The sequence below is a fragment of the Pristis pectinata genome, chromosome 2, assembly GCF_009764475.1.
Source record: "Pristis pectinata isolate sPriPec2 chromosome 2, sPriPec2.1.pri, whole genome shotgun sequence".
Taxonomy (NCBI): Eukaryota; Metazoa; Chordata; class Chondrichthyes; order Rhinopristiformes; family Pristidae; genus Pristis; species Pristis pectinata.
In genome coordinates this window covers 45,361,611-45,377,353 of record NC_067406.1, presented here as the reverse complement: position 1 = coordinate 45,377,353, position 15,743 = coordinate 45,361,611, and the positions used below count along the sequence as shown (strand labels likewise).

The window sequence follows — 15,743 nt, the reverse complement described above, 5'->3', positions numbered from 1 at the left end:
GACACCCAATCCAAAATGATGAGCCAGAGCTTGATGGTATGGGCTCACCCCGGTAAAGCTAAGCACAGTCTCTCTACGTCTTACTTACCTGATCCAGATGTTGAGGGTCTATCTTGGTCTGACTGAAAGAGTGTGGGACTTGATCAGTAATGCCTGATTGTTGTTAAATTCTCCACCAGTATAATAAGAAGCCCTGTCACAAGACTTCCCCTACAGTTTTGACAGATGGCAGAGCTCCACCTCCAGATTTGTCAGCTGTCAAAGTCATTGGGGTTTTAAATGTTTCTAAATCTGTACAACAATAAATTACTAAAAATGAAATAATAACAAATTTCTAAAACTTTCTGAGATATTTAATTAAATACATTCATTAAAATATTAATATACATAAATAATGTACTAAGAAATGTACGTCAAAAGGATAAGCCTCTGAGTGCATGGAAACACAAGCATCATCAGCATACTGCAGTCTGACTACCAAGGTTTAGGTTATCTTGATTCTGTGTTTGGCCCATATCTCTCTAAACCTTTCCTGTCCATGTACCTGTCCAAATGTCCTTCACACATTGTAATTGTACACACCACCCTCTGTGTGGAAAAACTTGCCCCTCAGATCCCCCTTAAATCTTTCCCCTCTCATCTTAAGAGTCCTCTAGTTTTAGACTCCCCTACCGTCGGAAAAACAATCCACTTACTCTATGCCCCTCATGATTTTATAAACTATCTCTAAGGCCTCCTTTGCTCAAGGAAAATTGTTCCAGCTTATCCATCATAACTCAAATTTTGCTGCCCTGGCAACGTTCTTGTGTATCTTATCTATACCCTCATGAGCTTAATCACATCCTTCCTATAGCGTGGTGACCAGATCTGCACACAGTACAACAAATGTGGCCTAACCAATGATTTATACAACTATAACATGATATCCCATCGATTATACTCAATGCTCCTGCCAATGAAGGCAAACATGTTGTAAGCCTTCTTCCGCACTCTGTCTACCTGTGTCTCCAAGGTCTCGCTGTTTAATAACACTCCCCAGGGCCCTGCCGTTCACTATGTATGTCCTGGCCTGGTTTAACTTCCCAAATGTATCACTTCACACTTATCTAAGTTAAATTCCATCAACTATTCCTTTGTCCGCATTCCCAGTCGATCTAGATCCTGTTGTAACTTTAGGCAACCTTCTTTACTGTCCACCAGACCACCAATTTTGGTGTCATCCCCATACTTACTAATCATGCCACCTACGTTCTCATCCAAATCGTTAATATATATGAAGAACAATAAAGGAGCCAGCACCAATCCCTGTGGCACACCACTGGTTACAGGTCTCCAATCTGAAAAGTAATCTTCCCCTACCACCCTCTATGTCCTACCACCAATCCAATGTTGTAATGAATTTGCTATTTCACTCTGAATCCCATGCATTCCAGCTTTCGGGACCAGCCCACCTGCAGGACTTTGGCAAGGGCCTTACTAAAGTCCATGAAGACAATATGCACCACCCTGCCCTCATCAATCCTCTTGGTCACTTCCTCAAGAAATCAAATTTATGCAACATGATCTCCCATAAATAAAGCTATGCTGACCATCCTAATAAGTTCTTGTCTTTACAAATGCAAATTGTGAGGATCGTGTCCACTGCATCCCTAGATGGATGGAATTCAAAATGAGATTCGGGGAGGAGTTCCAGAAAGTGGCTGTTAAGAATGAGATGATAATTATTTTCCCTGTGGCAAACAGCATGGAGAGCCCTCTATGATTACACCACAGTTATATCTGTCTCCTTTCTTGAAGACGGTCATGGTTATGGCATCTCTGACATAAAAAAATACAGTGATGCTAACACTGAAAAATGATTCCCAATTATTTCTAAATCAAGTACTGCATGTGCGGAAGGATGAGAGTTCTCAGCACTTCCTGTTTTATTCCCATTACTCTATGTTTCTGACCTCTTCGCACCACAGCATGTGATTATATCATGCCCAGAAACCATTCATATTATAAATGTACACATAATTCAAAATGTTGCCAAGAAATGAAGGCCTTCAGGTAAGAAGTACGTGAAATGCATAAATGTAAGAAAAATGTGCGCTATATTGTGAAGGAGGCACTTTTCACAACATAAAAAGTAAATTACTCAGCTATCAGAAAATGGTGAGAACTGGGCCACTGAACCTTCTGCAGTTTTGACATAGTACATTTTTACATTTTACATTTTATTTACAGCGTGGTAACACACCCTTCCGGCCCAATGAGTCCGCGCCGCCCATTTTAAACCCATATTAACCTACCCGTACGTCTTTGGAATGTGGGAGGAAACCGGAGCGCCCGGAGGAAACCCACGCAGACACGGGAGAACGTACAAACTCCTTACAGACAGTGATGGGAATCGAACCCCAATCACTGGCACTGTAATAGCATTGCGCTAACTGCTACGCTACCGTGCCACCCCTAGCGATATAGTAGACTTATATCCACAGGAAACATCAATCACTATATATTTTTTTATTGGACTGCAGTGGTTCAATGAGCTACAATGACAATTTTTACAATGCTCAGCCTTACAGCAGGAGACAATTTTGTATACCCGCATTGAAGGAATGAGAGTACGGAAAATCAACATTATCCATCCTTATATGAGAACAATTAGTCTAATGGGACACCATCATGGAGGATTGGAGATTATCCGAGAATGAACTAGGACAAGTGAAATTAGAGAATTTCCATTGAAGTTCTGGAATATGTTGTCCCAAAATTATAAATTTTGTTGTGAAGTTGTGAAATTGATTCATACATCATTCCATATTCCAGCTATTTGTAAGTGTTGCATGTATTAAAAACATAGAAAACATAGAAACATAGAAAAACCTACAGCACAATTCAGGCCCTTCAGCCCACAAAGCCGTGCCGAACATGTCCCTACCTTAGAAATTACTAGGCTTACCCATAGCCCTCTATTTTTCTCATCTCCATGTACCTATCCAACAGTCTCTTAAAAGACCCTATCGTATCTGCCTCCACCACCGTTGCCAGCAGCCCATTCCACACACTCACCACTCTCTGAGTAAAAAACTTACCCCTGACATCTCCTCTATACCTACTCCCCAGCACCTTAAACCTATGTCCTCTTGTGGCCACCATTTCAGCCCTGGGGAAAAGCCTCTGACTATCCACCCGATCAATGCCTCTCATCATCTTATATACCTCTATCAGTTACCCCCTCATCCTCCATTGCTCCAAGGAGAAAAGGCCAAGTTCCCTCAGCCTGCTTTCATAAGGCATGCTCCGCATTCCAGGCAGCATCCTTGTAGATCTCCTCTGCACCCTTTCTACGGCTTCCACATCCTTCCTGTAGTGAGGTGACCAGAACTGAGCACAGTACTCCAAGTGGGGTCTGACCAGGGTCCTATATAGCTGCAACAATACCTCCCGGCTCCTAAATTCAATTCCACGATTGATGAAGGACAATACACCATATGCCTTCTTAACCACAGAGTCAACCTGCGCAGTCGCTTTGAGCGTCCTATGGACTCGGACCCCAAGATCCCTCTGATCCTCCACACTGCCAAGAGTCCTACCATTAATACTATATTCTGCCATCATATTTGACCTACCAAAATGAACCACTTCACACTTATCTGGGTTGATCGGCATCTGCCACTTCTCAGCCCAACTTTGCATCCTATCTATGTCCCACTGTAACCTCTGACAGCCCTCTATACTATCCACAACACATCCAACCTTTGTGTCATCCGCAAACTTACTAACCCATCCCTCCACTTCCTCATCCAGGTCGTTTATAGAAATGATTCTTCTTCAAAACACCTCAAATATATAGAAAACAACATAGCTCCTGATGCAAGATTTCAACCCGAAACATCAACAATTCCTTCCCACCAACCCCCTCCCCACAGATGCTGCTCGACCAGTTGAGTTCCTCCAGCAGATTGTTTGCTGCTCCAGATTCCAGAATCTGCAGTCTCCTGTGTCTCCTTGCTCAAATTATGTTGTATGGCATAAAGATTAGAAAATGCTCAATAGGTCAAGGAGCATCTGTATAGTACAAAACAGAATTAATGATTCAGGTCAATGAACTTTCATCAGGACAGAGAAAACATTGAAAAACAAACATGTTTTAGGTTGCAGAGAAGGGGAGGGGGGGATGGAAAGAACAAAGAATGGTTGTGAAAGGTTGGGACTAAGAGAGCTGAATGAAAGAAATTATGTTAGTGCCTCTCAGAGAAGTCAGTGAAGGCTTATGTCAGCTGATCTGTCTGCAGGACGTGGAGCAGGTAGTAGAAAATGAGGACACTCTCCAGTCACTCTTGACTGACAGGGTCAAAAGCTTTAGTGTGATCCAAAAGGCTACATACTGTATAGTGGTTAATGCTACACCCTGCAGTTTTCTTGGAATTGATATGTGGTAACCATCATCTCTATTATGCCTCTGATGGATAGAATCCACAATGCAATTCAGGGAATAGCCACTAGGAAGAAGTGATTAAGAAAGATCTGGGTGATAATTTTTTTCTGTGGCAGAGAACAGGGAAACCTTTCTGTAGTTAACACTATTATATCTGTCTCCTTTCTTAGAAATGGTCATGATTACATCATCTCTCAGATCCCCTGGCACATCCTCCTCTTCCTGGAGATGATGTTGTAAATTTTGGACATGAGAGAGAGTCACAGAGTGGCGAAGTCATGCAGCATTGAAAAGGGCCTTTCGGCCCAACTGATCCATGCTGACCAACATTCCCATCTAATCTAGTCCCATTTGCCTGTGTTTGGCCCACATCCTTCAAAACCTTTCCTATCCATGCACCTGCCCAAGTACCTTTTAATATCCTGAACAGATACAGTACAGGAGAATCCTAAAGATTCTGTAAGTATATTAAGAGCAAAAGGGTAACTAGGAAAGGAATAGGTCCCCTTAAGCATTAGTGTGTTTGTCTATGTGTGGAGCCACGGGAGATGAGTTAGGTCTTAAATGAATACTTCTCGTCTGTATTTACTGTGGAGAAGGACATGGAAGCTAGTGAGTTCAGGGAAGAGAATAGTGATGTCCTGAAACATATAGACATTATGAAAGAAGAAGTGTTGGCAGTCTGGAAGTGCATGAAGGTGGAAAAATCTCCAAGGCCTGGCCAAGTGTACCCTCAGACCTTGTGGGAAGCAAGGGAAGAAATCGCTGGGGCACTGGCAGAGATTTTTGCATCTTCCTTAGCCATTGGTGAGGTACTGGAAAACTGGAAGTTGGCTAATGTTGTGCCTTTATTTAAGAAGGGTGCAAGGACAAGCCAGGGCTAGTGAGCTTAACATCAGTGGTGGGTAAATTAGTGGAGGGGATTCTGAGGGATAGGACGTATCTGGATTTGGAAAGGCAAGGACTGATTAGGGATAGTCAGCATGGTTTTGTCATGAGAAATCATGTTGCACCAAGTTAACTTTTATATGGTCTTCAGCAAGGTTTTTGACAAGGTCCCACATGGTACATTGATCTGGAAGATTGGATCTCATGGGATCCAGGGTGAGCTAGTCAGTTGGATACAAAATCGGCTTGGTTCAAGAAGTCAGAGGGTGGTTGTGGAGGGTTGTTTTTCAGACTGGAGGCCTGTGACCAGTGGTGTGCTGCAGGGATTAGTGCTGGGCCCACTGCTGTTTGTCATATATATTAACGATTTGGATGAGAAAGTAGGTGCTTCGATTAGCAAGTCTGCAGATGATACCAAAATAAGTGGTGTGGCAGAAGTTTAACCAGGCCAGGACATACAGAGTTAACGACAGGGCCCTAGAGAATGTTGCTGAACTGAGAGATCTTGGAGTACAAGAATATAGTTCCCTGAAAGTGGCAACACAGTTGGACAAAGTAGTGAAAAAGGCACATGGCATACTTGCCTTCATCAGACGGGCATTCAGTATAAGAGTTGGGACATCATGTTACAGCTGCAGAGGAAATTAGTAAGACTATAACTGCAATATTGTGTGCAGTTCTGATCGCCTTACTATTGGAAGGATGTGATTTGCAAGAGAGGGTGCAGACAAGATTCACAAGAATGATGCCAGGACTGGAGAGCTTGAATGGAGACTGGATAAACTGGGAATATTTTCCATGGAGCAAAGGAGGCTAAGGGGTGACCTTACAGAGGTTTATAAAATCATCAGGGGCATAGATAAAGTTCACAGTCTTTTTCCCAGGGTAGGTGAGTCTGAAACTAGAAGAAATAGGTTTTAGGTAAGAGGAGAAAGGTTCAGAGGGGACTTGAGAGGGGTGTTTTTCCACACAGATGGTGGTAGGTATATGGAATGATCTGCCAGAGGAACTGGGTGAGACAGATACAATTACGACATTAAAAAGACATTTGGACAGGTGCATTGGTAAGAAAGGTTTAGAGGAAAATGGGCCAAATGCAGGCAAGTAGGACTAGCTGAGGAAGGCACCTTGTTCAGTATGGATCAGTTGGGCCAAAGGGCCTGTTTCCGTGTTGTATAAGTCTATGACTTGACAAGTTTTAGAGCTTCAGCAGGGAAACCATCTGCTCCTGGAGCCTCATTGTTTCTCAGGTTCATTCAATGCCAAATCAGCATATTATTATTGGACTGCAGTGATGCAATGAGCTACAATGGCATTTTGTACTGTACTCAGCCTTATGCTAGTGACAGCAGGGAACGATGCATATATTTTGAGGGAATGAGAATAAGTAGAATCATCATTACCTTTATATTTGAACAGAATGCCCAAAGAGTCACTGTCAGAGCTATGGTGCATTACCCCAAAACTGAGGTAACACAAATTAAAACACACTTACGGAGATGTAGTGGCAAAGGGACCTTTGCTGGGAACTAAATATTTCAAAGTACCAAATGCCTCAAAACAGATTATTGAATAGTGATGCAGATGAAATGGCCATGTATCTATTATTCATGTCCTTATGCTCCTAAAGCCAAACTTTAGGATATGATCCAGAGGATCATGATGTAAGATCAGTTTGAGTGGAGAGAAGAAATAACAAATGGCAGCTAAGACAAATGGATGCAGCCCGGCTACTGAATTGCACAGAGTATTAAGAAATAACATGAACATATAGCAAAACAGAATGCAATAATTGATCAAAGACTTTTATTTTCATATCAGCAAGTACAAATTGTGTTGGCACGGATATCTAGAAAATGAACTCATAGAATACATCTGTGACAATTTCCTATAAGATGTAGTTGAACCAACTAAGAAGCAGCCTATTTTGATCTTGTACGATACAACTTGGTCAGTTAACCACGTTCTACTCAGTGACCAGATATCATGATCATATCAAGTGCTCCTATATGAGGGACTTCATCCCTGACCTTGATCAAATTTTCAAAGGTGACCCTTAACTAAAGTTTTCAAAAAGTTCCCTCTGCTGCCCTGGACTCCCCATCACTATATGCCCCATCCTTCCCCCACACCACTCCCTCATGCTTGGACTCCCCACTCTTAATGTTTCTCAGGCCTTGCACTCCACTATCCATTGCCTTAGATTCTCCCAGGGAAGAAATGAGTCTAGTATTATAAATATGACAGGCATTAGAGAAGTTTGCATTAATAAATCTCAAACACGTGCAAGAAAGGTAAGTAAACTATTGCTGTACTCTAGTTATGCTACTTTTTTCAGTTTATGCAGAACCTTAGTAATTTAAGTCCTGCGTAGGCTTAAAGCAGATGATGTCATACAATTGAAAAGTAATAAACTACAGCAGATATTTTCATGGCATTTAAAAGACAAATGAATATGAATGGAGGGATATGGATTATATGCAGGCAGAAGAGATTTAGTGTAATTTGGTATCATGTGCATTGAATTCAAGAGTTAGGAAGTTATGTAACAGCTTTTTAAAACTCTGGTTAGGCCACATCTGGAGTATTGCATTCAATTCTGGTTGCCCCATTATTGGAAGGATGTGGAGCCTTTGGAGAGGGTGCAGAAGAGGTCTACCAGGATGTTGCTTGGATTACAGAGCATGTGCTATAAGAAGAGCTTGGACAAACTTGGGTTGTTTACTCCAGAGCAGCGGAGGCTAAGGGGAGACCTGATAGAAGTTTATAAGATTATGAGAGGCATAGATAGAGTAGACAGCCGGGATCTTTTTCCCAGCGTCGAAATTTCTAATCCTAGAGGACATGCTTTTAAGGCGAGAGGGGGAAAGCTTGAAGGAGCTGTGTGGGACAAGTTACTTACACAGAGAGTGGTTGGTGCCTGGAATGCACCACCAGGGGTGTGGTGAATGCAGATAGAAGAGAGGCGATTAAGAGGCTCTTAGAGAGGCACATGAACATGCAGAGAATGGAGATATACTGACCATGTGCAGGTAGAAGGGATTAGTTTAATTAGGTGTCATCAGCTTTATTAGTTCAGCACAACATTGTGGGTCAAAGGGACTTATTCTGTGGTGTACTGTTCTGTGTTCTAAATCCAAAACTCAGCTTAAGGCCAGTTAGATGGATATAAGAACTAAGGTGATTTGGGAAATTTGATTAAGTGATATGGCAGCAGATGAGCAATGGTAATCATTTAAATAAATATTTTTAAAGTCTCAATGATGTTACATTGAGAAGTTAAGGCTCCACAGGAGAAGGGTTCCGCCCATGACTAACTAAAGTAGCTGAGAATAGTATTACATTAAAAGAAGATACTTATAATGTTGCAAAGGAGAGCAGTAAGCATGACAATTACAATGTTTAAAAGACATTTGAACAGGTGCTAGGATAGGAAAGGTGATAGAGGGATATAAACCCAATGCAGATAAATGGGATTAGCGTAGATAGGGATCAGCATGTTTAAAGTGGGCCGAAAGAGCCTGTTTCTTACCTGTACATTTTTATAATACTATGATTGGAAGTATTTTTAAAAGCAGCAGGGATAACCAAATAATTGCTAAAAGAGAAAAAATACAGGAGTAAACTTATATACAAGTACGTAAAACAAAGAGAGCAATGAAGGTAAATGCAAGTCCCTTAGAGGATGTGAAATTCAAGTGAGCTGCAGATGCTGGAAATCTAAAACAATATCAGAAAATCTTGGAAGGGCTGCAACTGTGGGAAGAGAAACAGAGTTAACAATGCAAGTCGAAGACGTTCCATCAGAACTGAAAAGGAGACAAAAGAAGCTTGTTAAGATGTAGGGGGGGTGGGGGAAAGGGATGTCTCTGATAGGGTAAAACTAGGGTGACTATGAGGATAGGCTATAAACAAGGTTATCTGGCCAATGAGTGAATGGGAGCAGGTAGAAAGTGAGAACATAGACAACAGAGTATGTTAACAATATACTACCAGCACGTCTCCCACCCACATTTTGGTAAATCGCACTACCAGGCTGTGTTTCTTCTCCCTACATACAAACAGAAACTGAAACGTGAGGATCCAGTACAGAAAGTCGTACAGTGCTGAACTGACAAAATAGATGAGCTTCTATGCGACTGCTTCGAGTCAGCAGATTGATCCATATTCAAAGGCTCGTCAGCCAACCTAGATGAGTATGTCACCACCGTCACAGACTTTATCTAAGTGTGTAGAGGACTGTGTACTAAAGAGGTCAATCCAGATGTTCCCAAACTGGAAACCATGGATGAACTGGAAAATCCACTCCCTATTGGAGTCCAATTCTGCAGCGTTCAAATCGGGTGACCCTAACCTACACATGAAATCAAGATACAACCTTTGTAAAACTATCAGGAATGCCAAGAGACAATACCAGCCCAATATCGAGTCCCAGACCAGCCGTCAGTTGTGGCAAAGCTTACATGTTATAACGGGCCACAAAGCAAAGTCAGACAGCATCGTCGACAACAGCTCATGAATTCCCGATGAGCTTAATGCATTCTATGCACAGAAGGGGAATGGAACATCACCACCCATCCCGACAGCCTCACATGCACCTGTACCCACAGTCACCATTGCAGACATCAGATCAGTCTTCCGGAGAGTGAACCCACAGAAAGCATCTAGATCAGATGGAGTCCTCAGATGTGTCCTTAGATCCTGCGCAGATCAGCGGGGGTATTTGCAGACATTTTTAACCTCTCCCTACTTCAATCTGAGGTTCCCACCTGCTTTAAGACCACTATCATCCCGGCACCTAAGGAAAATAAGGTAATGTGGCTTAATGACTACTGCCTGGCATCCACCATTACAAAGTGCTTCGAGAGGCTGGTCATGGCACACATTAACTCCAGCCTCCCAGACAACCTCGACCCACTGCAATTTGCCTACCGCCAAAACAGGTCTACAGTGGATGCCATCTCTCTGGCCCTACACTCATCTCTGGTGCATCTGGACAGTAAAGACACCTACATCAGACTATTGTTTATTGACTACAGCTCTGCCTTCAATACTATAATTCCAAGCAAACTCACCTCCAAACTCCTAGACCTAGATCTCAGCTCCTCCCTTTGCATCTGGATCTTTGACTTCCTGACCAACAGACTGCAGTGAGGATAGGCAGCAACACCTTTGCCACAATTACCCTCAACACTGGTGCCCCACAAGGCTGCATCCTCGGCCCCCTGCTTTACTCCCTATAGATGCACCATAGAAAGCATCCTGTCCGGATATATCATGGCTTGGTATGGCAACTGCTTTTCCCGATACCGCAAGAAACTGCACAGAGTTGTGGACACTCCTCAGCACATCACAAAAACCAACACCTACCCGTCCCCCCATCCTCCATGGACTCGATCTATATTTCTCCCTGCCTCGGTAGGCAGCCAACATAATCAAAGACCCCACCCACACTGGACATTCTCTCTTCTTCCCCTTCCCATCAGGCAGAAGATACAAAGTCTTGAAAGCTCATATCACCAGGCTCATGGACAGCTTCTATCCGGCTGCTATAAGACTACTGAACAGACCTCTTGGTCAATAACATGGACTCTTGACCTCACAGTCTACCTCATTATGGCCTTGCACTTTATTGCCTGCCTGCACTGCATTTTCTCTGGAACCACAACACAATATTCTGCATTCTATTATTGCTTCTCCCTTGTACTAAGACGATGTTCTGATGTGATGAACTGATGTGTGCACATGGCAAGCAAAACAAAGTTTTTCATTGTACCCTGATATATGTGACAATAATAAACTAACTTACCAATTTATAAAGAATGCAAGAGTTGTGAAATGCAGAGCAGGAGGGCCTGCTCAGGCTGGCCATATCATCCACTTCCAGACAGAAATAAAAGGTAGGGATAAAAAATAACCATTTCAATATCGAGTCATGGAACATAGAAGATTACTGTGCCCTTCTGCCCACAATGCCTGTGCTGACCATTATACGAAATTAAACTAATCATATCTGCCAACACATGATCCGTATCCCTCCATTCCCTGTATGTTCCTGTGCTTGTTTAAATGATTCTTAAACTCCACTATTGTATATGCTTCCACCACTGCCCCTGGCAGCAGGCTTCCAGGCACCTACCATTCTCTGTGTAAAAAACTTGTCCCTCACATCTCCTTTAACCCTTCCCCCCTCACCTTAGATGTATGCCCTCTAATATCAGACATAGCTTACATTGGGCCTCATAGTGACAGTATAAGGGGCCACACACTGATAGGTCAAAGTGGAAGTGGGGTGATGAATTAAAGTGTCACTCCTGCGGACTAAATACAGGAGTTCCACAAAGCGATTACCCAATCTGTGTTTGGTTTCTCCAGTGTAGAGGAGACTGTATTGTGAACACCAAATGCAGTACGCTAGATCGGAAGATGTGCAAGTGAGTTGCTGCTTCACCTGGAAAAACTATTTGGGTTCCTGGATGATGGGAAGGGAAAAGGTGAAAGAACAAGTGTTGCGCCACCTACGGTTGCAAGGTAAAGTGCCGTAAGAAGGGGGGAGGGTAGTTGATGGGGATTGAAAAGTGAAGCAGGGAGTCATGGAGGGAACAGTCTTTGCTAAATGCTGAAAGGGCAGGACATAGGAAAATGTGTGTGGTGGTGGAATCTCTTCGAAGGTGGAGGAAATTGAGGATAATGATCTATTGCATTCAAAGGCTGGTGGGGTAGAAGGTGAGGACCAGGGGACCTCTATCCTTGTTCCATCCCCAAGGAGAAGGGGTGAGAACAGAGACGCAGGAAATGGATGAGATCCAGTTAGGGGCTTTGCTAACAATCGTAGTGAGGAAGCTGTGGTTCAGAAAGAAAGATATTTCAGAGGCCCAAATCGGAGCAAATACGATGGAGACAGAGGAAATGGAAGAATGAAATAGAGTCCTTACAGAAGGAAAGGTGGAATGAATTTGAGATAGTTGTGGGAGTCAATAAGTTTGTAATGGGCATTAGTAGCTAGCCTATCTCCTGAGATGGAGACAGAGAGATCTAGAAAAGGAGGAACCAGAGATTGACCAAGTTGAATTCTACAACTTTAGATAACTTGACTTCTCAGTCTGTATCAGTCATCCATCTGCACTATTAGCTCAGTCTGTTTTTTTCCTTTTTTTCCCACAGAGTGGAGGATATGCCCAGCCTGACCTGCTGGGCAGGTCCCCCTGCTCTGCATTTCACAACTTCCACATTCTTTTTGAGAATGTGACTTGTGTGGTAGAAAAAGGGGAACCTGCATGGAAGTTTATTATATAATTAAAGCACTCGTGGAGAGGGGATTGGTTTATGGACAAGTAGGAATAGCTGAAATCTGCCAAGAAACAAACTGCTGGAGGAACTTAGCAGGTCAAGCAGCATCTATATGGGGAAAAGAATTGTCAATGTTTCAGGTTGAGATCCCACATCAGGAATCAAGACATTATTTTTAAATTGGCAGCCTGCAATTAGTGGGGCTTCAAAAAGTTCGGGGATTAAGCTCCATCTGTTTACTCCCTACATCAGTTGCTTAGTTGAAGGGACCACCTGCTGTCAATACAAAGCTAGATGTGGAAGTAAGTTGTCAGGAGGATACAAAGAATCTGTATGTGAATATAGACAGCCTAAGTGCAGAGGTAATAATTTGGCACATGGAGTATAATGTGGACAATGTAAAGTTTTTCACTCTGATAGGAAGATGACATATAAAGGCACATACTATTTAAGTGGTCAACAACTATTAAACACTTTTTAAAAGAGATATATCTATCTTCATATGTGAGTCAAAAATGCCAAGAATCAGGATTTCAGGTAATGTTAAAACATTGTTGCATTAGCACCAAGTCAGGACCCCACAAAATAAGTCAAAAAACTGCAACAGCATTTGCATGGTTTCCACCCAAAATTATGCGTTAAATCATAATACAACAATCACACTCCCTATTTATTTTAACTGCCACAACTGCCATGCAGCAAACAAAGATGGGCATTGGGCATTAAGGTTCTTTGCGAGAGGCACAGTAAAGTGCTAGATGAGATAAACATAAAGAATGAGAACTCATGCACATTGGGACAATGACATCAATAGATATCTGAAAGTGACTCCACACTATTAGGATAACTAGAGTACATAGGTCAGGCAGAATCAATGGAGGGAAATGAACGGTCGACATTTCAGGCCGAAACCCTTCATCAGGACTGGAAAGGAAGAGGGCAGAAGCCAGAAGACACAAGAGAGACTGCAGATGTTATAAATGTGGAGCAACACGAACACCAGTCCTGATGAAGGTTTTTGGCCTGAAACTTTGACTGTTTATTTCCGTCCATAGATCCTGCCTGACCTGCTGAATTCCTCCTGCATTTTGTGTGTATTGCTCCAGATTTCCAGCATCTACAGTCTCTCTTGTGTCTCCATGAAATGGGGCAGTGTGGATCTCATCTGGAAGCACCCAATCCGACAATGCAACTGGCATGATTCTACTTGGAAATGATAACTAACATGATTTACTTTGGGTTACATCAAATTGGGATTGCATAGAGCTGAAAACTTACAGGCAAAAACAACAGCTTTCAAATAAAGCAAGCAATTAGAAGACATATGGTAAGTTTATATTTACTGCATGGAGGATTAAAACACAAAATTAAAGATGGCTTTCTACATTTATGGTAGGTTTTCACTCACTTGAAAGAAATATTTTCTAAATTATGAAACACAGTAGGAAACAAATTGCAAAACTCAGTGCTTTTCAGGAAATATTACAAACTTTTAAAGAAAAGTTTCTATCTGTCATAATCCAAGTGAAATAAAGAAAATATACATGCAGAAGAATATGGTACTCACCTATCATGTGGTTTTGCAATCATCTCCAGCTGGGGGGAGGTATTAGGGAGGGGAGTAGCAAGTGCAGCTTCATTCACTTTTCTGGAATTTTCATAATGTTCATCAATCCTGTTTTCATTCAAATGTCCTGGTTGTTTATCAGCTTCATTGTACCATTCCTGTGTACCTGAGCTGTGATGAGAGTGATATGACTCTTGATCTCGTCTATCATCCACTCCAGACTCATGGATGTTTTCATTATCATGATCAAGTTCACTGAGTTGAGAACTGCCTTGGCTGAGGTTTCCTGATGAGCCATATCTGCTACTTCCTGTAGGACTATAGAGCATAAACAAAAAGTTCAGCAACTAATTCAGAGTAATTGTAAAAAAGCATACATGCATATGGCATAACAGATAGCAGGAATGTTATACTTAACATCAGCGTTGTTTGGAACTTTATACAAACTATACCTAAGTCCAAAGTACTTTTGATTTATGAAAAATAATTTCCCTCCCCATAAAATTGTAAAGATAAACATGCTGAATAACACTGCTGACCCTGAAAGACTATACTTTTCATATGTGAGTTGATATTCAGTACTAATACCATAGAACCATAGAACAATACAGCACAATACAGGCCCTTCAGCCCACCATGTTGTGCCAACCTTCAAACCACTCCTAAGACTATCCAACCCCTTCCTCCCCCATATCCCCCTATCTTAAATTCCTCCATATGCTTATCTAACAATCTCTTGAACTTGAACAACGTATCAACCTCCACCACCACCCCAGGCAGAGCATTCCATGCACCAACCACTCTCTGGGTGAAAAACCTCCCTCTGACGTCTCCCTTGAACTTCCCACCCATTACCTTAAAGCCATGCCCTCTTGTTTTGAGCATTGGTGCCCTGGGAAAGAAGCGCTGGCTGTCCACTCTATCTACTCCTCTTAATATTTTGTACAGCTCTATCATGTCTCCCCTCATCCTCCTTCTCTCCAATGAGTAAAGCCCTAGCTCCTTTAGTCTCTCTTCATAATCCATACTCTCTAATCCAGGCAGCATCCTGGTAAATCTCCTCTGCACCCTTTCCAACGCCTCCACATCGTTCCTATAATGAGGCGACCAGAACGGGACACAGTACCCTAAGTGTGGTCTAAAGCTGCATCATTATTTCGCGGCTCTTAAACTCGATCCCCCGACTTATGAAAGCTAACATCCCATAAGCTTTCTTAACTACTCTATCCACCTGTGTGGCAACTTTCAGTGATCTGTGGATATGAACCCCCAGATCCCTCTGCTCCTCTATACTGCCCAGAATCCTGCCATTTACCTTGTATTCCGCCTTGGAGTTTGTCCTTCCAAAGTGTACTACCTCACACTTCTCCAGATTGAGCTCCATCTGCCACTTGTCAGCCCAGCTCTGCATCCTATCAATATCCCTCTGTAAGCTTCGACAGCCCTCCACATTATCCACAACACCACCGATCTTTGTGTCATCTGCAAACTTGCTAACCCACCCCTCCACCCCCTCATCTAAGTCATTAATAAATATCACAAAAAGTAGAGGTCCCAGAACTGATCCTTGTG

The 15,743-nt window shown here is 42.5% G+C and overlaps 1 protein-coding gene across 1 annotated transcript in view; it reads right to left on the bottom strand.

The window, feature by feature from the left end:
• The window catches only part of LOC127579224 (protein unc-13 homolog B-like), a 399,584-nt gene that overhangs the window by 160,912 nt on the left and 222,929 nt on the right, over window positions 1–15,743 (bottom strand). The window contains 1 exon segment of the mRNA XM_052031832.1: window positions 14,172–14,489. Coding sequence (XP_051887792.1) covers window positions 14,172–14,489 — 318 coding nt within the window.